A 26,426-nucleotide genomic window follows, 5' to 3' on the forward strand; every position below is an offset into this window, starting at 1 on the left:
GACTCTGGACACTTTGTCGACATAAGATACCCTTTATTAAACATACTCTTAAAATCCAAAACATGCTCAAAGCAAAATCATAAGCAGCAATCTGGTTTCCTTCCTTAAATCCCTGACACGAGGGTCACTGGAACAAGGGGCTGCCCCGTGAGACAAAGGGCTGTCACCTTCCACCCCATGCTCCTGCCTGCCCCTTGTCCCTTCTGGGTGGCCGAGGACGGCACTGGTGTCACCCATGCCCAAATCCCGTCTCTCCTGTGCCACCCAGAGGATGGATTCTTTGCTCACAGCCAGGCAGCAGCACTGCTCGGCCACAGCATCCTCCCGGCTCCTCTCCATCGCAGCCGCGGGCGCTCTGAGCGAGGGGCAGCGCCGTGACCTTGTCTGGCTGCTCCTGCAGCCGTGGGGACACCGCTCAGAGAAGCCAGAAAACCCTCAGGGTCACTCCTAGGACCTCCTCGTTCTGCTGGCAGCCACAAGCACCGTTGCACCTTGTGCCAGGGTGCCAGGCCAGCTGTCCTTGTCCCCTTTGAAACCATGAGGAACGTTGGGCTTTGGTAGACCAGGTGACCCTGGAGCATCAGCCCGATTTTCTCTCCCCTGCCCAGGCTGGAGACTTAGGGAAGAGATGGCTGCCGTGGTTTTCTCAGCTCAGCATGATGGGGAACCTCCAAAGCTCTCCCTGTGCGGTGCTGGTGGCTCCTTGGGGCTGGGACACCCAGCACGTCCCCAAACAGGGCGCAAGGCTTGTCCCCGCCACATCAGCCCTCCCTGCTGCTTGCAGCTCCCACCTCACATGCCCCAGGATGGCGTTTTGGAGTTGCCACCCCCTCACATCAAGCACCCAGCACTGGGTTCCCAGGGAGGAATTTGGGAGCTGCTGAGCTTACAGGAGGCACAGCCAGCCCAGAAGAGAGAGCAGTGGGACGGCCGGCTCCAAACCCATCTCTGGCAGGACCCACACTGGGGCCACAGAGCAAGCAGCCACCATGGCCCTGGCTGTGAGCCAGGCAGAGAACACACCCCCCCAGCCCCTAAAAGGGCTTCAGCCCTCTTTAGGAGCCACAGCCATCATCAGCATAGCCCGTGCTCTGTCGTGGGGGTGGCAGTGGCAACCTGCTTCCCACACACACCCCTCCAGGGACGCTGCCTTCAGTGCATGAACATCTCTGTGCTAAGGTGGCTCTGAAACGCAGCTGCCTCCTGCAAAGAGGAGGTGGCCTTTGCTACCACAGCCATGTGACAAAACCAGGTGGGGAAAAGGGAGGCTCAGCTTCCCACCCTGGGCTGCCCCAAACAGCTCCAAAGCCCGGTAGATTGGGATGCAGGGTCTGATGCTCCTCAAAGTGGTTTCTTACTGTCCCTGATGCTCTCTGGAGTGGAGCTTGGCCTCTGCCAGTGGCCCCCAAGGTCTGTGGCTTTATCCCTACTCCTTTACAATCCCTGTGTGTCTGCCCCTGGAACAAAACCCGCTTATGTTCTCAGCCCAATGCTGGCCAGAGGGATGGGGATGGAGATGGGGGGCAGCTCCCACACCCTCATCCACCCCTTGCTACAAAGTGTTATGGGGAGGGCAGGATGGGTGGGATGGGGGGGACACTTTTGGCACTTGTTCCAGAGAAAGGGCGCAGCCCAGAGCCCTGAGCTCACAGCAGGGCGGAAGACAGAGAGGAAAAATTATCAATGCCCCAGGGGCTGGTGACCGGGCTGGGGGCGGTACCAGGTCTCCTGCCCACCCCTGCCACCCTGCTCCATGCCCTGGGGAAAAACAACCTCGGGGCCAGGGCCAGGAGCCCAGGTGCTGCTCAGGAGGAGAGCAGAGGGAGGGGAGCTCTGAGGGCACCATCACTGCCAGTGCATTAACGGGGACATCCCACGGCATGGGGACAGCCCACGGCAGGGCAGGGGCATGGGCCAGCAAACTTGGGGGGGCGGGGGTTGGCCCCCATGAAAGTCACCAGCTCATGCACCGAGGATGCCAATCCCAACACTCATCCTTTAACCCACACCCCTGAACACCATCCTCCCATTGTCCCCACCCACCCACATCCCAGAACCCCCTTAGTGAGGTGACCCTGTCCCGTCTGCTCCACACGTTGGAGGAGAGGAGCCTGGGGGTGTAAGATGACCGGGGGGCACGAGGGGACCCCAGCCTGTCCCCGTTAGGGCTGGAGAATGGGAAGGTGCTAATGGGGGGGGGGGGGGGGGGGGGGGGCGCTCCAAAGTGACATGGCTTTCAGCCCCCACGGAAAAGTCGAGGTTACCGTCTTTTCTTTTGAAAAACAGTCCCGGTACAGCCGAGGGGTGGCGGTGGCGATGCCCACGGTGCCCGGACACCAGGGTCCCTCTGGGTGGGCAGGGGGTCTGTGCCCCCGCCGGGGCTGAGCCCTCACACGGGCAGGGCGGCCGCTGCCTGCTCCGGGTCCCGGGGGCCGGGGAGGCGGCGGGGCCAGGTCTGCTGCAGCCCCACGTTGTTGTTGGCTGCCTCTGGGCCTGGGGGCAGAAAACGGGAGTTAGGGGCTCCCAAAGCCCACTGCTGCGCTCGGCTCATTTTTCCATGGGGGATGCGATTTACTGTCCCAAAGTAACTCCCACCTCCCCAGCTCCCCCCGTTGGGTTTTGGCTGCAGCGAGGGCTGGGGGGTGCCTGCTCTTACCTCTCCAGGCTGGGGGAGCCCCTTAAACCCCCAGTTTCTCAGGAACGCTGAGGGCCGAACGGCAAGCACAGCGCGACCATTGCTGGGTTCCAATAAACCAAACGAAGGGGGGGCTGCCTGTGCCCCCTCTGCCCGGCGAGGGTGCCCTGTGGGGCTGCAGGCCAGGCACAAAGCGATATCCCCCTGGCCTGGGCAGTGAGGGGACCGCCAGCAACGCCGGAGCAAGGAGTGACAACCCAGCGCCAACCCCCCCGGGGGACGGGGCACGAGGTGGGCGCAGCTCTGGGGGGCTCAGGGTCTCACCTATTCCTCAATGTTAATGGGGCAGGAGTCCGGCACGGCGGCTGCGTGGCAGGAGAGACCAGAAGGCACATGGTGAAGGCGGGAGCGGAGGCGGCGCGGGGACACGGGGACATGCACACGAGCGAGCAAACGGGGTGACCGGGGGGCCTGCGGGTCTCGCCGCCTGCGAACGGGTCCGGGAGGGGGCCGGGGAGCTGCTGCCGGGCACAGGGCGAGGGGTCCCCATGCGTGGAGCCTCCCAGGGTTTCGTGCCAAGGGGAACCGAGGGGTGGACATGCTTGTGGTGCTGGGGCAGCTGGGTCCCCCATGCCTCCTCTCCGGCTGCAGGCTCCCAGTTCAGATAGCACCCTCCAGCTGGGGCAGGGTGATGGCAGAGCTCGGCCTGTGGCTTGTGTCCCACCACCAAACCCATCAGAGGCTGCGTGCTGCCCTTAGGAAGGGGGTGCACCCCTAAGGCAGCTTGGCTGCACCCTCCAGCGAGGTTAAGCCCTGTGTCCGGAGCCAGAGGGACTGTGTGAGGGCATGCCAAGGCCAAGGGCTGAGGCTTTCTCAGAGGGGAAGCAACAAAATCCTGCTGCCTGCTGATTTATGGGAGGTGACAGCTGCCATTTTGACTGGCTTTTCATGGCGAGCTCAGGCTGGAGAGCGAGGCATGTTAAGTCTGCAGATCCCGGAGGGGATGGATAATTAAACAGGACCGCGTGTACATGCACACAGAAATCCCATTAAGAGCCCGATATTGCCTAAGTCCCTGCAATGCCCCAGTGCAGAGACCCAGCTCTGCTCAGTGCACCCTTGCAAGGCTGCCGAGGAGCAGGGCTGGGGCAGCAGGACATACTCTGGTCCTGGAGCAGGGTACCAGCCCTGTACCCACCCACCTCCCATCCCCTTGTGCTGCTGGAGGGGTCTGCCCTGCTGTCAGCAGCTGGCAGACCTGCCCTGGGCAGAGCAGCTCCCAGACTCCATCCTGGTGAAACCCAACCAGCTCGCCCGGCCCACTGCTCACAGCTTGGAGCATCTGCAGCTTTAAACCAGCAAGAGCCCTGCTTTCAGGTTTTCTACAGCAGCTCCCCAGCCCTCCCCCCTTGGTGCCAGCTTTTCTGGCAGATGCCTTTCCTCAGTTTCTCTTTCCAAAGCTGCTTTTGCCACGCTGCCCCCAGCAGAGGCTGTGGCCGTGGCCAGAGGATGCTCTGAGCCCTGGGGACAGCCCCTGCAACCCTCTGCAGGATCCACACAGGGACACAGATCTATAGGTTTTAGTTAAACCTCGTGTCCTAAAATCCCTGGCATGTGGCCTTTTGCCTCCTCTCAAAGCTCTTTCCCATCAGATTGAAATCTGCAGAGATTTCAAAAGAAGCTTTGAGGAACCACGTCCCGCACCTTCGTCCATTACAGAGAGGACAAAAACATCATTATCAAATGTCACCAGCTTGGAGACTGTCCTAGATGTGGACTCTTGAACACCACAGATCTCAAGGGCCAGCATGCAACTGCCTTCCCTGCAATCAGTGAACAGGGCTGTCACACACTGGGTACAGGCCTTTAGAAATTTTAAGAATTTCTACAATTCTACAATTTCTAGAATACAGCCAAAACAAACCCACAAAACATGGAATACCCCCAGTCTGTCTCACCATGAGCCTAAATGACTGTAAATTTAAAGACACAAAACTGATCTGAACTCCTTATGATATAGAAGCTGACTGTACCCTAGAGGGTTTAAGGGTGCCCAGCACACCCCCCCACAACTGCTCCAAAAACTTCTCAAAAACCTATAAAATCAACTCTGAACATTTCAAGGTCAAATTGGTTGAACAATAACAAATATTGCTTAATCCTAGTCCTTAAAGAGATGCAGACCAATGTTTCTGCTATGAGACCAAAACATTCACCTTTTACAGGTACCTCCTCCACCAGGTGGTTTTCCTGGCTAAACCAGAGGCTGTTACCTCGCACATTTAACTGATGTATTGGGAACTGGAATGGGGGTATTGAACAGTATCAGTCTTGAAACTCTAACTGATCAATTGGGTGCAACCATTAATAACTTGGACACTACAGATCAACCTTTAAAGCCTTCCTTAGCCGCTCCTGGAAACACACAGTGGTCAGCTTCAAATATCAAAAATATCCAAATGCTAATGACCAGCTGGCTGATGCTCTGGGAATTGCTCAAAGCAAAGTGTCTTCAGCACTCAGCTGTATTCCAGCTCAGTTGTGGCTACCTCTACAGTGCTGGGATAATCATAGAATGGAAAAAGGGACTTTTATTCATTGAAATTTGAAAGGACATTTCAATCCTGGCGGGTTTTAATCAAATTTTCTTATGTCCCCATCACTAGTAAGGTCACAGCTTTTGTCTTAGCAATACATAGTGCTCCTGTACATACCAGGCACCAAATCCTTGTGGTAGCAATCAGATTAGATCCATTGGAGCACTGAGCATGGGCTCAGAACAACCACACACATGCATGGCAAACCACTGCTGTAGATGGTTGTGTGGTGAGAGAATGACAGGAGTTTATATGTGAAAGCAATACTTGGCCAGCCCAAGCTGTGTTTGGACACAGAGCTGTGTCTATCATTTCGAAACGTCTCCTGATAATGACCCTGAATCCATCTCAGTATCCATAGGACAAGGGTCTGTATGTCTACGAGCCCCTTGTGACAACTTAACAGTGGATGACACCAAGACCCAGCTGTGTAACCACTTGAATCTGTATTTGTAACTTCACCTGTAGAGCAGGGTGTGACTTCAGCTATCCCCTACCAAAAACTGTGCACCAGAACGGATGTCAGATGTGTTATATGACACTTTGTCTCCAACCCTACTGGAATGGGCATTACCCTGGTTAAAAACTGCTGGAACATCCTGATCTACACAAACTGGTACAACAACTCAAAAAGGAAAGTCAGGCAACAGTGATCACTGTCCCTTAGGATGTGGAAAAAATGCCTTGTGTCCTACAGAGAGCGAGAAGGGATGGAGAACATCATGTCTGCCATTCCCAGGAGACCAGGGACAGCCCCAAAGCCCCCACTCTACACCTCCTCTGCCCCTGGTCCCAGCACGAGGGGCAGCCCTCTGCTTTTCCACACAAATGCCAAGGCTGGATCACCCCACTCGCACAGCACAGCTCATGCTGAGGGCTGCACCTGCCCTCAGCGTGGTGGCCAAAGGATGGAGAGGGCATCCTCGGCTAGGCTCAGCCCAGGGGCCAGATCCTGCACCCCAGCCCAGGCAGGGGACAAGGCCAGCGCACTCATCACAGCAGAGCAAGAATTTGACCCTGTGCCGGAGCCATTTGGGCTGCAAAGCTCCCCCTTCCTCATCCTCCCCCCGGCACAACCAAGAGGGATGCAGTCAAGGATGGCTTTGGCTGGTGCCACAGACAAGGGATGCTTTGCCAGGCCCTCCAGCAAAGCAGAGGTGCTGCTGGGACACCCCCAGCTCCCTCCCCAGCCCCCCAGGCCGGCAGGGCTCAGCCAGCTGCTGACAGAGGGTGATGGAGGGGACACAGGGCTTTTGTGGCAGGCACCTGTTCCTCCCCAAGAGCCTCAGCTGTGTTTCTCCAGCACAGAAACCACCAGGAACAGGCGAGGCAGCAGGAGAGGAGGCTTTCCCAAAGGAGCAGGGGGAAAGAAAGGATTTCCCCTCCCTCCAGTGGGTTTCACCCACTCTCTTGGCTCTCCAGCACCTGCTGCAAGTCTGGGACCTGCCACAAAGTCAGCTGAAGGGGCAAGGCAGGGGCAGAGTTGCTTCCAGCTTGTCCACAAATGTATTGATGGAGACCCCACGGAGGGTGTGGTCTTGGCTTTTTGGCTCGTTTCCCCACACACAGGTTGAGGAAGCTGAGCCTGCAAGGCTGGGGAGGGTCCCCTGCCCACTGCCCCCTTCCACACAGGGGCCAGAGGTCTTCAATACATTTGTCACCTTTGGGCAACTCTGGGCAGGGAAGGGGCACAAGCGTGGGTGAAGAAAACCGTGTTGGCACAGAGCGAACATGAACTTTCACGCAGACGGAGGAGCCTGGGAGGAAGGAAGAAAAAAAAAGGGATGGAGAGAGGCTGGGAGGAAACAAAAGTGGGAAGAGGGTGAGGGAGAAAGCATGAAGAAATGGGAAAGATGGATGAATGTTGGGGCTCTGTAGAACAATGACCTGAGCTGACACACCCCATCCCCCTGGCCTTGGAGGAAGAGGAGGACGAGGCAGGCAGCTCCTGCTGTACAGCTGGACTGCCTGTGGATCACATCCCAACACAAAATATTGCTGTGCCCACCACAAGCCTGGACCAGGCTACAGCTGTGCCACACAACCACCTTCCTAAGGAGGACTGGTGCCCCCTGGGGTGCCAGCAGCCCCCTGGCCAAGGGACAGAGAACCCCAGCAAAGCAAGTCTGCAGCCCCCTGGGGACATCCCAGTCCGGACAGGCCACCCTGACCTATGGGTGGTGACGTGTCTGGTGCTCAGCCCCACAGAGGGGCAGGTGGAGGGGTGCAGTGAGGACAACCTGGCGGGGATGGCAGTGGCCAGGATGGTGGGAATGATGGTGATGGGAGAGGAGGGATGGATGCAAAGGGCTGGGGGGATGCAGGGAAGAGTGGAACTGTCCCCCCCACCCCAAGTTCATGTTCAGCAGACGGCCACTCACCAGGTAAGCAGGCCTCAGAGCACAGTTTATTGTCCAGCGCTCTCACGTGTGCGATGCCCACGTCATTGTTATTGTCACACCTCAGACCGAGGAAAGCGCCTGTCCTCGGGCCTGGAAGGGAGTTAAGGCAGTTAACGCCGCGGCCGGGCTGGGGCTCGACGTCGCCTTTTTAGCACTGGGGGGTGGGATTTCTGGGGCTTTTCCTCTCCCCTCCCCAGCCTCTTTCAAAAAAAAAAAAAAAAAAACCAATAATGAGATAAAAATGATGCATCTGTGTGGGACTGGGTGAAGAGTGGACAATAACACCTGGGCACAGCCCGAGCTGCTCCTTTCCTCGCACCGGCCACATCGGAGGGCAGCGGAACAGCAACGATGCGGCCATGGGTACACGCATGAACCTGCCCAGGGTTCAGCCAAACCTTCCCTCTGGCACAGCCAGGCCGTGGTGGCACCCATCACCTCCTGCAGGAGCCTCTCTGGCACCAGCAGTGCAGTGAGAGCTGCGTGGATGCCAGGAGGAGGCAGTAGCTGGATGCGTGGGGCAAAAGAAGCCGTAGCCAAGCTTTTGCAGGGGGGGATGGAGGCTTTTGGGGATGAGGGAGGTAACTCTGCTTCTTAGCATCACTTCTACAAGAGATTAGCCCCCAGGTTCTTACCTGCATCCATCAGATGCAGGTGACTGAACCTCAGGAGGGATGTTCCCAAATATGCCAGTAGCCCTGCTGAGAACAGGCGCAGGATTGTGTCCTAAGGAGAAAGGCCATCCTGCTCCCAGAGTTGTTGGGATGCCCATGGATGCCCACCACAGCCCTTGGTTGTTCCTATTTGTTATACTTGAGTCTCCCCATCAGCCTGAGCCTCTCTACAGGTCAGAGGCCACGATTTGGGGATGGGTGTTCCATGGGTGTTCCTGCTTTCCAGCTTGGCTGAGAGTTCAGGTTGGATGGGGAAATAGTTTTGCCATATTTTTGCTAAAAAGAGACCTGAAAATGTGGGAGGGGGCACACTGTGGGCCTCCTTATTGCCCAAAAGCAATCCAGGGCCATTGGTGGCCGATGGCATGGAGGTGACCACCTCTTTCCTTGGCTATCTGAGCTCAAGGGAGGAGGCGAGAGGAGCCCTCGATGTGCGTGTGTTGACTTAACACATTCAGGACAGGCCAAAGAAAGTGAGGAAAGCATCCCAGAGGGAACAGCTTTGCAGCCCCTTCCTATGGCAATCAGCCCAGACACTGATTTCTACAGGGCAAAGTTTCAGAGATTTGAGAAAACACCTTGGTAAGGGAAAAAACACAGAGAGAGAGAGAGAAGCCTCTTTCCCACTTGGCTCATTGGAAAAACCATTGGATCCTGCACACCAACTGCTCCACGTCCCACACTGAGCTCTCTGGGTCCCCGTGCCTGGCTGGCACCCCCCGCCCACTGCTGTTCAGCCCACCCGTGGGTGTCCCTGCTGTGACAGATGTTTCCCTGTCTCCAGCGCCCGCAGAGTCCCCCAGGGCTCTCCCTGATGGCAGCAGGGAAGCTGGGGACAGCACAGCACCCCCTGCTCACAGTGACACCGAGCTGAAAGCGAGGGGACAACAACGACCCAGGGCCTTTTACCGTCTTCCTGTGTGGGAGAGGCGTCCTCGTCCTCCAGCACATCGTTGCCCTGTGGCACAGGCGAGAGGCAGCGAGTGTTAGCCTGAGGCTGTGCCAGGGGCTGTTCCCAGGTCCCTTTGAGGGAACATCCCTGGCCCTGGGGATTCCATGGATCAGTGGAACAACCCCACTGCCCCATCCATCCCCAGGGCAGCCTGCAGGGACATGGATGCATGGGCAGCCCCTTCCCCAGCCCAGCCCTGGGGGAATGTGGTGCCAGCTGCCCAGCTTCCCTCTCCATGGGCACAACTGGGATCCCCCCACGGTGCTGGGCGACACCACAGCTCCCAGTTCCTCGTGGGATGGTTGTGGTTACCTCGGCATCGCGCTCCTCGGCAGAGATGCTGACAAAGTTTAGATCCGGGGACTCCACAGGTGTTGACTGTAGGAGGAAGGTGGGAAAGATGGAAGGAAAACAAAAAAAGTCTGGTGCCAGTGGTTTTGGAGGAGGAGTTACATCCCATAGGGAAGCTCGCCAAGCTGGGCACCGCCACCACCAACTCCCAGTCCCTACCTCTCCATCAGACGCTGTGGCGCTGGCGGCCTCGGGCGAAGGGAGCACGTCCCCCTCCTCCTCCTCCTCTTCCTCCTCCGTGCCAGGGGCGATGTAGGAGCCAGACATGGAGGACACAGTGTCAGTGCTGAGCTGGGAGTGCTGGCTCTGGGAGGAGGCCATGGACATGACGGACTGAGCCAGGCTGCTGCTCACGGGCTCTGGGAGAGAGCACGGGCTGAGGGGGCCGCTGGACTCCCCCACGCACTGGTGGGAGGCACAGCACAGCACCCACTAATGGCAGAGGGGCTAATGAGGAGGAGTGGGGTGCAGAGCAAGGGCTGGCTGCATGCCATGGACATGTGATGGGTGCAAAGCTGCCAGCAGCAGGTCCCCAGGGCTCACAGCCCCCCCCCTTTCTGGGTCTAAAGGGTGACAAAGCAGGCGTGACTGGTGGCCCCGTGATCCCCATTTCCAGGTGTATGGGTGACAAAGCAGAGGTGACGCTCTGGGGCTCCATCCCATGTCCATGGCAGGGTAAGAAGGGGCCATGCCACCCCTCTTTGCATCCCCCCACAGTGTGACAGTCCTGAGATCACGATGCCACTCTCCTGCCTTGCCAGCGCCTTTGAAACCCCACCATGCTGTACCTTCTGGGGATGAGATGGTGGAGGAGAGGGGTGTCCCAGTGCACGAGGACTGGTCAATGGCTCCTGATGATGACAGGGTGAGGTTTTCACTCTCTGGCGTTGCACCACATTCCTGGAAGAGGAGCCCATGGGGAGGGGAGGGGATAGGGGATATTCAGCATGGATGGCCCATCTCCTCTAGGCATCCTTATGGATGGAGAAGAGCCAGGAGGGGCAACCCCAGTCAGTCTCTGGTCCCAAGCCTCCCCCAAATCTGCTGCCCCCCCAGTGCCTCAACTCCTCACCAGCACGTTTTGGACAGTGCTCACCTCCTCACACCGGGCTGGGGATCTCCTCCTGGAGACCCTCAGCTCTGACTCAGTGCACGACTTCTCATCCTCCTCTTCGGGCAGGATAGAGGAGTTCTGTGAGATGGACCTGGCCAATGGGGCAAAGCAGAGGGTTTCACCCCTGCCCACAGCCCCCAGACCCCCCCAGACTCCCGGACCCACCCCAACACTCACTTGGAGATGCTCTTCTTCAGCTTGAGCCCCGGGGGACCGCAGTCAGGCAGGCGCTCGAGGGGTGACAGGGCCCTCAGGGGGGGCAGGGGGCCATCGCTGCCGTAGGAGGGCAGGGTCCCCACGCCCGGGGGGTCCCCCAGCGCTCGCAGGGGCAGCGCGGCCGGCGACGGCGTCAGCGGCCCATTGAGGGCCTCCAGCAGTGACACCACCTCGTAACCCGGGGGGATGTTCTCCGAGGACTGGGGAGAGGGGGAGAAGGGGTGAGGATCCTCCCTGGGCCATTTTGCTGATCCCCTCACTCCCAGTGGGATCAAGATGCCCCAGGGAGAAGCTCAAACCTAGAGAATGGACACCCTGCCAAATACCTTTTTTTCTCTTTTTTTTGCGATATCAACCCAGCGTTTTTTGCAAGATGAATTTGCATTAAATAAATAAATAAACCCTGTCCCTCAGAAACACACGGATCCCCAAACCTCCCCACCCTGGTGGAAGACTCCAGGGTCCCACCTTCAGCCAGGCACTGACCGAGTGCTCCTCGGAGTCGGAGGTCTGCGAGGCGATGATGGGGTTGAAGCTGGTGGGCGAGAGGGGGCCCAGCTTTTTCCTCATGGCTCGGATTTGAAGCAAGGCTCGGAAAGCTGCGGCAGCAGGGAACAAAGGGAGGGATGAAACCCAGGCTTTGAAGGGAGACCCGTCAAAAAACGACACCGCATTTCCCAAGAGGGCCATCCCCAGGGGGGCTAGCGGGACTGCAGAACGGGAGGGTGGCAGATGCCAGCCCGTTCCCAGAGATGCCAACCAGCCCACCCAAGCTCCCCCCCGGCCCTTACGCAGCCTGCAGATGGGGCAGTTGTTGGCCTGGTAGCGCAGGGTGTCGGCGCAGGTGTTGCAGAGGCAGAGGTGGCGGCAGGGCAGGATCAGGGTGTCCCGGACATCCGACAGGCAAACCACGCACTCGGCGCTGTTATCGCTCACCTCGTCCTCGGCCACCTGCCCCAGGGACAGGAGGGAACTGCTCAGCCTCAGGGGTCCCCAGCCCCCGTGGCACCAGGGTGGGTGCTCTAAAATACTGGCTGGGTGCTCCAAGAGGGTTCTGCCTGTGTCCATGGGCTGCTTGCTCTTAAATGCCCTGCTGGGACCTCACTGCTCCTCCCCAGGAGATAAGACCAAAGGAAACAGAAACCCTAACTTGCACCCCCAACTTTCACATATTAGAGCAGAGCATAAGGCACATCCCTTGAGCCGCATGCTCCCCATCTAAACCAACACCCTTCCCCCAAGGGACCACAAAGGACAGGGGGAAAACTCAATCCTTCAGCTTTCTGCCTCCAGCAGCTTTGATGCCAGCACAAAGTGTCCCCAGGCATCACCAGCTCCGTGCTGTGCTGCAGCCTTTTGCCCTGAGCATGTTTCAGTGGCCAGACCCGTGCTAGGGGAAGGGAAGAAGGGATGAGGGAAGACCCCTGGGATGAAGGCAGGGGGATGCAGGCACAGACCTTGGAGTCCTGCGTGTTGTACTTGTTCTCGATGCCGTAGATCTCCTGCAAGAGGTAGCTCACTCCATCCACCTGCAATCCCATGGGGAAGGGGTGAGGAGCAGACACACCTTGCCCGTAGCCACTGCGGCTCCCAGCCCCCTCCTTGGGCCAGCCCTCCTCCCCCCACCATCCAGGGGTTCTCTTTGCATTGATAACCTCGAAATTGCACTCCCTGGGAGGCAGGGGCAAGGCTGGGACAGGCGTGGAGCTTTTGGGTCTCCTCAGAGTCCCTCAGTGCCTCCCCTGCAGGGTGTGCAGGGTGGCTGCCACCACCTCGGGGACACCCCAACACTCACCACTTGCTTCTGCTTGAGGGGCTTCACACAGAAGGTGCCATCGCTGTGCTGGAGAGGGGAAAGAGCACATTGGTGGGCACCCCTGGGCTGCTGTGCTAGAGCACCCACCCACCCTGTTGCTGTCACTGCTCCCTCCTTGCTCCCAACAGGCCCATTTTGCAGGAATTCTGGCTTTTCCTGACAGCCCAGCACCAGGTAGCTGTGGGAGGTCACACACATTGCAAAGCTGGAGACTTCTTGGAGGAAGGAAGACGGAGTTGAGCCCAAAGGCCTCAAAAGGGGGTGCTTAAAATGAGGGAATAATCCCAGAATTTGAGGAGCAGCCCGAAACATCCCCAGCCCAGCAGCACCATCCCGATTCCCAGGGATTCTCCAGGCTCTTGTACCTGGTGGGTGCTGGAGGTAAGAGGGGGAGGATGGCACCAGCTTGGCACTTACCTTCTCAAAGGTGGCCAGCAGCACATGGCAGTGCCCACTGTGCTCTGCAAGACACAAAGTGACATGCAGGGCTCAGGGGACACGCAGGAGGACAGGCAGAGCCATGGTGGCAGTGAGGAAAAGCAGGAGGCTCTGCCCAGCTGGCATCACAATGCCAGCAAACTGGGAGAGCCCATCCCAGCAAGGAACACCCGCCTCACCCTCTCCTTCATCCACCACCGCCTGCACCACCATGGGATAAACCTCACGGTCCAGGTCGAAGCCCAGCTGGAGAGAGACAGGGGAGGCTTGGTGAGATGGAGCAGTGCTGAGGCTTCACCCCACCTCCATCTCCATGGGATGATGTCGGGGGCGGGGGGGACCCACCTCCTCCTCGCTCCACTCAGAGGGGTCGATGGTGTGGGAGGGCACACAGAACTGCTGGCACACCCCTCGCTTGTAGTGCACCGTCTCCGACTGCAGGCTGTTGTCCCTGGGGGTGTAGCTGTCCCGTGGAGAGAGGACAGAGTCAGGGCACCACGGGTGTCCCCACACTCCTCCTGCTCCCCCCCCCCGATCACGGAGATGCCAAAAAATGGGAGGGGTTGCGTGTGTGTCACTCCTCCCCTCCCAGATGCCTTTTAGGGCTGAGGTAAGAAGTTCTAAAAAGGGCTAAAATAATCCACAGGGTGAAATAAACACAGGGCAGCCAACACAGCACAGGAGGGGACAGGGACAACTCCACAGCCAACCTGGAGGGGTTTGGGGGGGGAGTCAATGATTTCCCCTGGCCTCTGTTCTGACCTGAAGGTAAAAAGAAGGAGCAGGATGGGACAGGGAAGGACATGGCAGGGGCTGGCAAACACCTGGTGGTGGCACCTGGGCGAAACAAGGAGCCTCCCTCCAATCCCAGCACCACCCTCAGCTGTTTCCTGTCCTGAAGAGGAAAGATGCTCTGGGGGGAAGGCTCCATGTCCATCAGCCAGGGACACATACCAGGCTTGGGTGGACACAGGCCAGGCTGGGGGGTGACACAGGCCTGGCTGGGGCCCCTCACCTCGCCACCCCGTTGTGGAACTCCTCGGTTGCCTGGTAGTAGATGGTTATGGCCACACGGGTGTCTGTGTCGAAGGTGAACTCCACGTTGTAGTGCACCTTGGCCTTGCTCACTTCTTCCCCCGGGGTCTTCACCTCCTCCGAGCACCTGGGGAGCACAGAGGGTCCAGGAGACGGGCCTTGGGGTGCTCCAGGACTGATCCCCTCAGCACCAAAAGGGGCTGCTGCCCTCCATCAGGGGACACTGAGGCACAACAGGAGTGCCCGGCATGCCCAAGGTCACGCCTGCAGGCTGGGAAGTGCCGCAGACGGATTTCAGCCGTAATCCCAAATCTCACGGCCCTGCCGCAATCCCCAGCCTCCCTCCAGCAAAGCCTTTGGAAGGTGGGGGAGGAAGAACAAGCAAAGCACTTCAAAGGCAGCACTAAGCTCCTTTAATCCTGCGGCACTGCCTGTGCTGGCATGCGGGAGCCGGGAGGGGAAGGGCACGTTTGGAGAGCAGCGGCTCATCCCCTCCATCCATCCGCCCTGCTGCAATGAGAGCAGCCCCGTGCCCACCATCCATCCCCTGGGAGCACCCAGCAGGACCCTCCCTCCCCGTGGCTCAGCCCTGTGGGCACCCAGACTCACTTGACGAGGCGCAGGGTGTCCTTGCGGATATTGATCAAGCTCCTGAGGGTCTTCACGGGTTCCTGAGGAGGTGGAGCAGCGTAAGGGAACTAGGATGAGAGAGACACCGGTGAAGGCAGACGCACGTGGGGGGGCTACGCTGGCTGTGGACCCCCCAGTGACCCAGACCCAACACCCTACAGAGGGAATTGGGGTGGCCTGGGCATCCTGATGGGTGCTGAGCACCCGCAGCTCCCGCTGGCATTTGGGTACCACGCAGCACGGTGACAGGGACATCCCTTCACAAACAGCAAGCCCAGAACAGCAGGGACAGTTTCACTGGGGAGGGGGTACACAGAGCGGGGCTGTTCCTTGTTCCTTTGGCTGGAGGATGAGGGGGATGTGGGACACAGGGCAGGTGGCTGCTGATGGATTTTTAGGCTGCTGGATGAGGCTGGGCAGAGAGAGGCTGCAGCTCCCTCGCTGCCCATCAGCCAAGAAAAAACAGGCACAAGTGTCCCTGTTTCCTCCCTGTGGTGGATGGGATTTGGATGGTGGGATCCCTGCATCCCACTGCTCTCGTCCTCTCCAGGAGGGGAAAAGGGCAGCAGAGTCATCAAACTGCTGTTAACAAACTTTTTTATGAGTCACTAAACGTGCACCTGCAGAATCGAGCACCTGCAGAGTCACCCATTGCAGCTGGAAGGGAGAGAGTGAGAACAGGCTCCAGGCTGGAGCTGAGCCGTGTCATGACATGTTGTGCCATGTCATGATACATCCCCTGCAATCAAACTAATGCAGTCATCCAAAATTGCTTCTTTGCACCTCACCCAGCCAAACCAGCCCTGGCAGGGAGAGCACCCATGGGTGCACCCCCCCTCCTGCTGCAGCAGCCAGGGGTGGGCGACAGAGGAGGGAAGGGGCAGCCGGGTCCCCTGGGTGCCACCCACAGGGGCCGTTGGGCTGGGCAGGATGGGGAAGTGCCGCAGGCAAATTTTGTGCTGCAGAAACCACTTCGGGCTCTTTCACTCCCACGTGTGAAGAGCACTTTTTCGGCGTGGTTGGATTTTTTTTTTTTAAATTAAATTTTACAAGCCAGATTTTGCACATCAGAAAGGGGCCATTCAGAGGACGTTTTGCATCTCCTCACTTTAAATCAAGCTGAAACACAACATAAAATATGGGTAACGGTTGCAGTGAAGTTAAGAGTGTCATCCACGTGCCTACAGCAACACTTGGTGCAGGCCAGCTTCTCTTAAAGTGGAATAAAGACCACCCTCAAAAGTCTGTCTTGGGGTTTTTCTACAAGCAGACCCCAGCAGGTTTGCGTGGGCAGGGAAACCCAGTGGCACGTTTCAACAGTTCCTGGCTTCCCCTGTGCTCTCTGTGTGCCTCCAGCAGCTTCTCTTGCTCCTCAGCTGCATGGTGGCAGCTACTTAAACCTGCAACACCCTTCCCACCCCCTTGGGAACCTGTTTCCAGCTGGAAAATCCAGATTATCATGTATCCATGGAGGGGAGAAGCTGCACAGCCTCCGGCTGCCCTGCACATCCCTGTGGCAGCAGCGCTGTTCATAGCTCAAAGTGCTCTGCTCACAGAGCACTTGGGACACAATTTTTCCAAGATCTCCTGACCTTTGAACCCCAAGGAACCCAAAATAAATCCCCCACCAAAAAGCAGTGGCCGTCTTTAATGTTTCCAGCCCAACCAGGGCTCTCACAGAAGGCCAGAAAGCAAAAGTATCGCAGCCAAGAAACACCAGGACAGGACTTGCAGGCAGCATCAGAGAGGCCCAAGTGTTGCCTGGACACAGGCTTGGACCAGAACCAACACAGATCCATCCCAGCTCCTCCCTGGGCCCCCAAAACTCCCCCTGCTCCCCTGGGAGACGGGATCTTGGTCACAGCTCTGCAGCCCAGAGCCATTGGTAATTAAACCGGAGCAAGACAATTTAGCTCATGATGCTGTATTAATTCTCTCTGCTGTTTCCAAGCTGTTCCTTTGCCTTCCCTGCTGCTCTGCTGTCAGGGCTGCTGACATGGGAACTGCTCACTGGGCAGTTTAGAGGCTTTTACTGTAATCAAGAGGATTTCTCAACACTCGCTGCTGGAAGAGACCCTGAGTGCTGACTTCTCATTTTCCAGGGAAGCGCAGAGGATGGAGGGAAAGGCTCTGCCTTTGCCCACCCAGTGCTCTTGGGCTTTCTGGGTGCTCCTGACCTTGGCTCTGCCGGGATCCCCGCTCTGGCACAGCCCAGGGTTGGACACTTCCCTGCTGAAGGAGTGCACGATGCTGCCAAAACACTACCAAAGCCAATTCCAAGGAGGAAAAAGGAACCTTGCTGGCAGCAGGCAATGCTTGAGAGCTGGGTCAAAGCACCAGGCAAGTTTATCTCAACTTAACAGAAAAGCTTTGGTGCCTTTTAAGTCCTCACTCTGAATCTTTTTAATACTTGACCCCTCAAACACCACCAGGCAGGAGGAGTCCTACTGCTCCAGTCCCACTGCTGAGAGGCACCCCGACGAGAGGGGGACATCCCTCCCGTGGCTGAACCCCTGCTCTCACTTCCTCCCTTTCCAAAGGCAGCAAGCACAAAAACCATCTCCAGGAGCCTGGGGTGTAGGGAACACCAGCCAGGTTCCCTCATGCCCTGAGACCAGCTGGAGCTGGCAGCACCCAGCACTGCAAAACCCACCCGTGCTGCCCCCAGCCCCAACCTACCCCAGCCTTTTTATTTCTGTTTTATTTCTTCCTCTTTCTTGCTAGAGCTTGGGCAGTAATTTTACCTGTTCCTGTCCAAGCTACTCCACTACCCTGAACCACACCAGCACCTCTGCGTCACATCCCCTACCATGTGCCCTCCTGTCTGGGATACAGCTCCTGGATGAGATGGGGAAGGCAAGAGAAAAAGCAGCTCTTGGAGAGGGAATGAGAAAGAATTTGGATTAAATCAGCCCAAAATCCTTCCACCATTAGTCCTCGATGGAGGACAGGCTGCAGCAACCCTTATATCAGCCATCAGAGAATCCACTCAGCCCGCTCCAGGCGGGCTTGGCAGGCTCTGCCCGTGGAGGGGGACAGCCGGCAGCCGTGCACCACCGCACACCCCATGACACACAGCCACCACCGGCACGCTACCTGCGCTCCGGAGCCCCCCAGCCCCGTGTCCCCGCCGGTACCCACCACCACGGGCCGGTTCCCCAGGAAGTTGAGGTCGCTGTTCTCGCCGAAGAGGTACCCCTCGGGGTGCGTGGAGTCGAACTTCTCCCCGCCCATGATGAAGTGGTTGGCAAAGTAACTCCCTGGAATGAAAACACAGCGAGCGCCTGAGCGGAGGGGGAGGAGGGGGCTCCAGCCGGGCGATGGAGCGGCACGAAGCCACCAGATCGATGGCTCGGAGGTGACTTTGTCCCCAGGGTCACCTTGCTGGGAGTCTTTCTGGTTGAGCTCACACGATGAGAGCCCCCAGGCAGGCAGAGGCTGCCCAGGAGCCACACTCCCTGCCTGCCCTCCCCTCTCCCTGCCCGCTTCCCACCCGCTTCAGCACCACGTTCCCAGCCTGGGCACAGAGCCGGGGCAGGAGAGGCTGGTGCAGGGGCCCAGCCCCATGGCAGCGCTGGCCTTGGGGGCTGCTCCATCCGTGGGATTTAACAGTGCCTGCTCTCCTTTCCCTCTCTGGGAAATCCCTATGAGCCCCAGTACGGCCGGAGCCACCCAAGGTCACCCTGACCTTCAGCCATCCCCACACTGGCAGGAGCGGACGGATCCTGGTCCGTGAGGAGGAAGAGGAGACGGCTCCTGGGACAGCAGAGCAGAGCTAATCCTGGGCATAAACACCAGCTCATGTCCCGAGGAGGCAGGAGAGGCAGGGGCACAGCCTGACCTGCCAGAGAACCCAGAGCCCTGCGAGCCCCGGAGGAGCCGGGCTGGCTCCCAAACCCCAGAGAACCCAGAGCCCTGCGAGCCCCAGAGGAGCCAGGCTGGTTCCTGCACCCCAGAGAACCCAGAGCCCTGAGAGCCCCGGAGGAGCCAGGCTGGTTCCTGCACCCCAGAGAACCCAGAGCCCTGCGAGCCCCGGAGGAGCCGGGCTGGCTCCCAAACCCCAGAGAACCCAGAGCCCTGCGAGCCCCAGAGGAGCCAGGCTGGTTCCTGCACCCCAGAGAACCCAGAGCCCTGAGAGCCCCGGAGGAGCCAGGCTGGTTCCTGCACCCCAGAGAACCCAGAGCCCTGCGAGCCCCGGAGGAGCCGGGCTGGCTCCTGCACCCCAGAGAACCCAGAGCCCTGCGAGCCCTGGAGGAGCCAGGCTGGCTCCTGCACCCCAGAGAACCCAGAGCCCTGCGAGCCCTGGAGGAGCCAGGCTGGCTCCTGCACCCCAGAGAACCCAGAGCCCTGCGAGCCCCGGAGGAGCCAGGCTGGCTCCTGCACCCCCAGGGATGCTGCCGGGAAGGGCAGCATGGACCAGGCACACAGCCCCCAGAACGGGCAGGGCTGCTCCTGCCCAGAGCCTGATGTCACAGATCTCGTGTGCCACCCAAGGCAGCGTGTCCACAGCCAGACACTGCCCAGATTTGCTGCAGCTGCCACCAGGAAGGTGGGCAAAGCACAACTGAACCGAGTTCTGTTGTCAGTTCTCAGCCTGCAGCCTTCCCTAGGAAGGGCTCACCTGCAGGAGGGAGGATTCTGGGGGCCTGTAGACCCTCCAGGAGGTCAGCACCTGCCCTGCAGTGCTCCACACTGGCCTGATGAATGCTGGGCAATGACCAGGGTCCCTTCTTCCCTCACAGAGCCAAAACACTGGCTCCTGGCCCCGAGCTGGGAGCAGCCCCCAGGTCAGGCACTTCTCCACTAGAGAAGAATTTCCTCCCAGCCTGGCCAGGAGCCAGCTGGTGCCTGCTCCTTGTCCATGAGATCTGGGCTGTGTGGGGAAAGCACACTGTGGCACAGGACTGCCCAGGCAGGAGGGCTGGGACTTGAGGCGGGAAAAAAGGGAAAGGTGGACAGGGATGGGGCAGCAGCAAGGGGTGAGCAGAAGCACCAGGAGTCAGTCAGACATGGACACAGTGTCCTGCATCCTGACAGGGACAGGCTCTGGCTTATAAAAACCCCAAACCCACCAGCACAGATCCATCTGCACCCCCCCGGGGGACACCCCAAACCCAAACATTTGGGAACCACAGATAAAGGAGCTCAAGCCTGGGCTGAAGCTCTGCTTGTGGGGACTGAGGTCAGAGCTCGTGATCAGCTTCCAGCAGAGGCAGGGACTGTCCAAGGCTGGATCAGGCTCTAATACTGCACTTAAAACCCAAAACTGAGCCCAAAGCCCAGGGGGAGGAGTAGGGGGGGATCTAACTCCTGGGCAGGAGGGATGAGTGGGGTCACACAGCTCGGCCCCAAGGCCCCGTGGTGCAGGGATGCCCGGATGCAGCGAGCCCGTTAGCGAACGTCGACCATCAATTATTGATGCCTGCTGCTTTCAGGTCCCATTTTCCACGTACATAATTTATAGGCAGCTCGCCTGGAAGGACTCGGCCACATGGAAAAAAAAAAAGCCCCAAGAGCAAAGTGCCTTCGGAGCTGCCTGCAACGGCACAGCCAGGGGAGAATGGGGCCATGCAGAGCTTTTCCTGACACTGACTTGGAGCAAGAGCAGGAGATGGCAAAAAAATTACATTTAAACATGGAGAAAAGCCACCCTGGCACTGGGAAAAAGCTGGAAAATGGAGCACAGGCTCTCTATGATTGGCCCAGCCACAGTTTAGTGGGTGCTGGGGGCTCCTGTAGGATAGGCAGAGCAGGTGAGGACCATGCTGCCATCACCCAGTCTCCCTGCAGGGGTTGGGAGCATCCCTGGGTGCTGCAGGCTCCCAGCACATCCCCCAGGGGCCTCAACTCCCTCTTGACAGCAACAGAACCAGCTCTGTGCTCCCTCCCAGCAAAGGTCCTCCTTGCTGTTAAACAAGAGGCTTGAGTCGTGCCAGGCTTTTCCAGGGAAGCAGCAGCACAGGAAAGCCCAGGGCATGGGCAGGAGCGTGTCGGTGACTCCCTGGACACGGCCGGGTGGCAGAGGAGGGAAGCACCTTCCCAGCCACCTTATTATGGGCTGGCTGTAAATCCAACGCCCACTCCCGGGGAAGGAGAGCCTGTCAAGGACAGGCACATCTCGGGAAGGGCTGTGCAGAGCGGCTGCTGGAAAGGAGGAATAAACCCAAATTGCCTGAGGTTCTTGGCAAAAAAAAAGTCTTTGTGTCCTGCACATCTCCTGGCACCAGCACATGGGACACATCTGGCACCAGCTGCCAGCTCCTTTTCCCCGTGAGTGCCAGTGCTGCCACCTTGTCCAGGTGAAGGAGAAGGGTGAGGACCCTCGTGTGTCCCTGTGGCTCTGGCATGCAGTGACACACGTCCTGCACTGTTCCCCAAGCCATGGCTGCCCTGCTGGGCTCTGGTACCACAGCCTCTGGCTCTCCAATGTTACAGCCTCACTTTCCAAAGCTGCTAAAACAGAAAAGCTCATTTCCAGCTCATCCCCACGCTCCTGGTGAGGGAAGCACCGGGTTTGCACAGCCTGCGGTCAGCCCAGACGGGTGGCCATGGCACGGCGCTGGCATAGGGACACCCTGTGGCCGCGGGTGCCAGCACAGGGTGCTGTGAAGGGCTGGTTAAAGGCTCTGGGTGCTTCTGCCCCTGGGCAGCCCATTATTTAATTCCGTGCTCTGAAGCGGGCAGCCAGAGCCAGCGGCAGCCGGAGCTGACGCCAAACCCTGTCCACAGCCCTGCTGCGTCAGCCCTCGCCCACCGTGGCTGTGCCACCACCTGGGGTTGTGCCCCCAGGGCCGGGGGTGTCACTGCTGGATTAATCCCTGTGCTCCTGCCCCCAGCCAGGGCCCTGCTCATAGTCCCGTGTGCTCCAGGGGAGCTCGGTGCTAACCTCAGCCGGGGACAGGGGCTGAAAGCTGGAGACGTGCCCCAAAAGCCATCCCAGTAGCCAGGCGGTGAGCTCCATCTACAGCCCCCGCTGGCTCCTGCTCCCAGTGGCAGCCACTGAAGTAAATCCCAGCCTTTGTTTCAAAAACAGTGGTTTAACTAATCCCATTGACACCCTGTCTGGAGGGGATGGGACCCCGAGGATGGGGAGATGCTTAACCGGGACAAGACACAGCTGCCCTATTCCCACAAGCTGCACTGGCCATCCCGAGCGAGCCCAGAGCCACATCCACAGAGAGCGGGAAATGCCCAAGGGTCTCGTGAAATTCCCCTCCAGGACCACATTTCTAAAGCCACTGGCTGTTTCCAGGTGGCTTTCGAGGTGAGGGAAGCGCTGCTGCCACAGAGGAATGGGCTCCGCTGCCCGGCACGTCCTCCCTCGGCTGCAGGCAGCACTGAAGGCAAATCCCGCTCGGATTAAAGGCAAACCAGCCATAATCTCCCAGGGCCACCAGCCTGCCCTTGTCCCAGTGCAGATGGCTGTGCCACCTGGGCACCTCCTGCTCCTCTCCCCGAGCACCCTGGGCAGTACCAGGACCATCCCCCTGCAGCTCTGCCCAGATCCCAGCGGTGGGACCAGCCCTCCCCGGGCTCTCCCTGAAAGCTGGAGTTAAGCCTGGTGACCTCTGCCAGCTGAGATGAGTTTGGAAGTGATCAGCTGGGTGCACTTGCACCCTCCACCCCTTCATACCCAGATATTTCAAGAGCCCCTAAAAAAGACGGGGTCCCAAGGGAAAAACTTGTAATGCACGGAGACACCGTCCCTACAAAGAGCAATCCCATGGATGGGGTGGTCCAGCCTCACCTGGCATCAAAAGGACAGAGGCCTTGAAATCACGTAAAAAGGGGAGCTGGGGGAGCCCTGTGGGAAGCCAGGCTGTCAAGGATCAGTCATCTCCAGCCAGCTGTGCAACCTATTTTAGATTAAAATTTAAAAAAAGAGGCAAGCACGGCTTTTCAGGACAAGCACAGGGTTTGTGTTAACTGTAATTCTTCCTAAGGAGGTCTTTAGTTGTAATTAGCGAGTAATTTGTCACAGCGCTAACGATCCGAGCGTTTTCCTTATCCTATTAACCACCAAAATAGTTCCCTATTAATAATATTTAGTGCTGCAAGGATCCTGTGCAATCTCCTCACATGCACGCACGGTGCTCCGGGGCATCACCAACCGGTGCCGGTATTTTTGCGGCTCCGAAGCGCTGCCCACCCAAGGGCTGGAGCCCATCACCCCTCCCTCCCCGGCGTGCCCCCCTCGGACCCTCGCTCAGCCCGGCCCTTGCAGGGAAAAGTGAGGCACAGAGGGGAGGGACGGATTCTCCAAGGTCATGCACAAGGTTTGAGACAGGGCCGGACTGGGGAGAGGGAGATGCATCACCAGCAAGGCTCGAGGCAGGGACAGGAGCCGGGAAGGCGACGGCTCCCCACGGCAGCGGCTGGGGTGCTACGATGGGGCAGAGCCCTGGGAAGGAGGGATCCCCTCCAATCCCTCCCACCCCAGCCTCCCTCGTCCTCCCGGGAATTTAAACCCAGGATTTTGCCGAGCAGCCAGCACCGGAGTAACCAGCTATAAAAAGCGCCTCCGGAGCCCAGTGCCGCAGACCGCGGCTACAGAAATAATTATAACAATAATGGCATTAAAGTCGCGTCAACTCAGCCAAGTTTGGGAACACGGGTGCGCTGGCAAAGGGGAGCCCGGAGAGGAGTGACCCCCATCCCTCCCGCGCCGCATTCCCGCAGGGTGCCCCGCACCAGACCCAGATTTTTAGGGTGCCCCCCCCTGTGCGTCACCGTTTGCTTTGGGGTGCGCAGGGTCACCCCCGCCCGCAGCAAGGTCGTGCCCTGCGCCCACCCGGCTCGTTCCCCTCCTTCCCTCCCCATCGGCGGCACCGGGGCGCGAGACCCCCCGGGGGCTCACCGGATTTCGGGGGGTATCTGTAGACGGAATTAGCGGGGATATCCACTTCCTCCACCCCTGCGTTCTGCCGGCTGGTCAGAGCCCCCATGGCCGGGCCGGGGCTCAGCGGGCGGGGGGCGGCGGGGAGTCCTCCCGCCCGGGACCGGGACGGGGGCCGGGACCGGGGCTGGCGGCGGCCCCCGCCCGCAGCATCCTCCGCTCCGCTCCGCTCCGCTCTGCGCCGCGCCCGGCGCCGCCTCCGCGGCACCGCGGGGCTGCGACACTCGGGGCGGGGCCCGCATCGGCCGGCACGCCCCGACCCGCCCCGGCTCGGTCCGGCTCGGTGGTGGGGTGAGGGGACGAGATGCTGCCGCTGCCTCCCCAGTGTCCCCCACCCACCCAGCGAGGTCCCCCCCCAGGTGCCACTTAACTGTCCCCCCACAGTGGCACACGCGTGCCCACAGTGCCACCCACCTGCTATCCCCTGTGTCACCCAGTTGCCTCCAGTACCTCTCAGTGGCCCTCCTCGCCATCATCTGCCACCCTCAGTCACCCCTCAATGACCTCTGTCCACCACGGCCCACCCTCCTCCCGTCCTTGCCCCCAGCCCCGCCAGCTGGGGGACACCGAGCAGCAATGCCAGCTCAGGGACCTCCAGGGACAGACTGGGCACGGTCCCTCTGTCCCTGTACCCCCTGCCGCTGGCGTGTCCCCTGGGAGAAGGACAAGCCCTCCACTTTTCCCGACAGGTCACAGGGGGAAGGAGTTGGCGCAGCTGTTGGCACAGGGACTGATCCCCTCCAGCAGCACTTCAGGGGTGCACAGCACAGGAGATGGGGCAGGTTAAAGCCCCGCTCCATCTTCCCCATCCTGCCTTCCCAGCTCCGCTCCACACCCGGAGCAGCTGCATCCGCCGGGCGCAGCCGCTGGAGGCCGGGAGCTGCCTGTCCGCTCCAATGCACCCCAACAGATCACCTCCCACCCAGTTCCCCCAGCCTTAAATTATTGGGAAGCACTGGTCACCTACTCATTTTCCACTTGGAGCTGAAGAGGAAGGATGGACCCTTTGACCGCTCACTTAAACCTGCCGGTGATTAATTAGTCCGGCAGCGCCTGTTAGTGGAGCATCACATGATTTTGATTTGAGTTGATAACACGAGTGCTATAAATATCAAACGGGAGATGTGCAGGGAGGCGGATCGGGTGCCCTGATGTCCTCGGCTACTCAGTGGTGACGAGCAAAGGCCGTCCCCGGGACTCCCCCCTTTATCCCCTCCCTGCAGAGGGACACATGGATCCCCCTCCCCAGCTGCTTCCTACCCACACAGCCCCAAGGGCAGCTGAGAAAAGCCAAACCAAAGAGCAGCCCGGGGTGGCTTTGTACCCTGTTTGTCTGCCTCTCACTGTCACACCGGGACCCACATCCCCAGCAGTGACACCATGTCCATGCTGCTGGATGTCACACCTGGGCTGGGTGCCAGCGGCAGCACCGGCTGAACAGGAGGATTTAGACTCCATGATCTTAAAGGTCTTTTCCAACCTAAATGGTTCTAGGAGGAGCCGAAGACAACATCCACACCCGGAGCCCGCTCCAGCTCTCAGTGCTGGCACCCAGCTGGGAGCCCCGAGACCCTAGGGACTGATCCCTGCTCACCCCAACACACATTTTTGGGGATCCTGTTCTGCACATGGATCATTTAAAAATCTAGCACAGCCCAGCACTGCTGAGCTGCCAGCCCTGCTCCCCTGCCTCGCTCTAGCCAGCACCGACAGCGGGAAACTGGGAGAGGGAGCCAGCACATTTCATTACCAGCACCCAGCAGACTGCAGGGTTTTAGTGCAGATAATAATTCAAAGTTATCCCTGTGCAGATCCATAACCCGGCAGTCATTACACGCAGAGCTGCTGCCTGCATGCACGGCTCGTGGTTTTTTTCCCAGCGATTACTGCAGCACAGGATTTTGTAGGACAGTGCCGCAGTGGAGCGCGGGAGCGCTGGCAGGAGCTGGGTGGCGATACGGCTTCGAGGGCAGGGTCCCTCCCAATTCTGCCCGGCCGCAGATTCCAGCACGCATAAAGCCAGGAGAAACCCCAGCAGGGCTAACCCGGAGGGAGAATCCAGAGAAAATGCGATGTTTAATCCCGAAATGCACGTGCTGCTGGGCAAGATGCAATTCTGAAGCTCGTGCTGCCCGGGTGTGGGATTTGGGATGTGTTTGACACGGAGAGAGGATCCTGCTCCTGCCTCCTTGTGCCGAGAGGGAAACTGATTCACAGTAGAGCACAGCAGTTAATGTTATAACAGGAAGGTGAGCAGCTCACCCACAGCAGAAGATGTTTGTCTGTACACGCAGCCCATTCCCAGTCCACTCCCAGCTCCCCCAGCAGCCACTGGCACACACTGTGGAGCCACCAGCCCCTGCCCTCCTGGGCTGACTCTGTGCAGCCCCACAGTGGCAACGCCTGGGGAGGGGGTGACCCTTCATTAGTGGTGCCGAGGGCTGCCACCACCTTGGCTCCTCAGCTCCTGCCTGGGAAGGTGCTGGGAGCCCACCCCCTGCCTGGAGGGGTGACCCCAGACCCGCAGTGTCCCAGCAGAGTGGCAGGACAGCACATCTGGAAGAGTATCTCAGCATGGAGAGGTGACCGCAAATCCTGCCCCAGAAAGGGGGTTCATTTGGAAGAACTCATAGTCCTGCTGACTTTTCCAGATGTCACTAACACTACTTT

The 26,426-nt window shown here is 59.1% G+C and overlaps 1 protein-coding gene across 7 annotated transcripts; it reads right to left on the bottom strand.

Annotated features, from left to right (window-relative positions):
• Window positions 1–12: 12 nt before the first annotated feature.
• Window positions 13–24,775, bottom strand: RNF157 (ring finger protein 157). Of its 7 annotated transcripts, XM_048323483.1 has the most exons (21): window positions 23,718–23,901; window positions 18,002–18,120; window positions 14,840–14,928; window positions 14,211–14,357; window positions 13,541–13,658; window positions 13,375–13,441; window positions 13,175–13,218; window positions 12,737–12,784; window positions 12,399–12,470; window positions 11,733–11,892; window positions 11,428–11,540; window positions 10,903–11,141; window positions 10,708–10,816; window positions 10,400–10,511; window positions 9,771–9,970; window positions 9,573–9,638; window positions 9,218–9,266; window positions 7,614–7,724; window positions 6,894–6,989; window positions 2,960–3,000; window positions 2,407–2,493 (listed from the first exon to the last, which is right to left on the bottom strand). In XM_048323483.1, the coding sequence occupies exons 1-20, from the start codon at window positions 23,803–23,805 to the stop codon at window positions 2,960–2,962; spliced, it is 2,088 nt and encodes a 695-aa protein (XP_048179440.1). In that variant the 5' UTR covers window positions 23,806–23,901; the 3' UTR covers window positions 2,407–2,493. The 7 variants fall into 7 exon arrangements, with proteins under 7 accessions (XP_048179441.1, XP_048179440.1, XP_048179442.1 ...); XM_048323485.1 differs by lacking the exon at window positions 6,894–6,989; XM_048323481.1 differs by lacking the exons at window positions 2,407–2,493; window positions 2,960–3,000 and adding an exon at window positions 22,608–22,716 and having other exon boundaries at window positions 3,900–6,989; window positions 23,718–23,787.
• Window positions 24,776–26,426: the final 1,651 nt, after the last annotated feature.

This window comes from Corvus hawaiiensis, chromosome 19, assembly GCF_020740725.1.
Source record: "Corvus hawaiiensis isolate bCorHaw1 chromosome 19, bCorHaw1.pri.cur, whole genome shotgun sequence".
Classification (NCBI taxonomy): domain Eukaryota; kingdom Metazoa; phylum Chordata; class Aves; order Passeriformes; family Corvidae; genus Corvus; species Corvus hawaiiensis.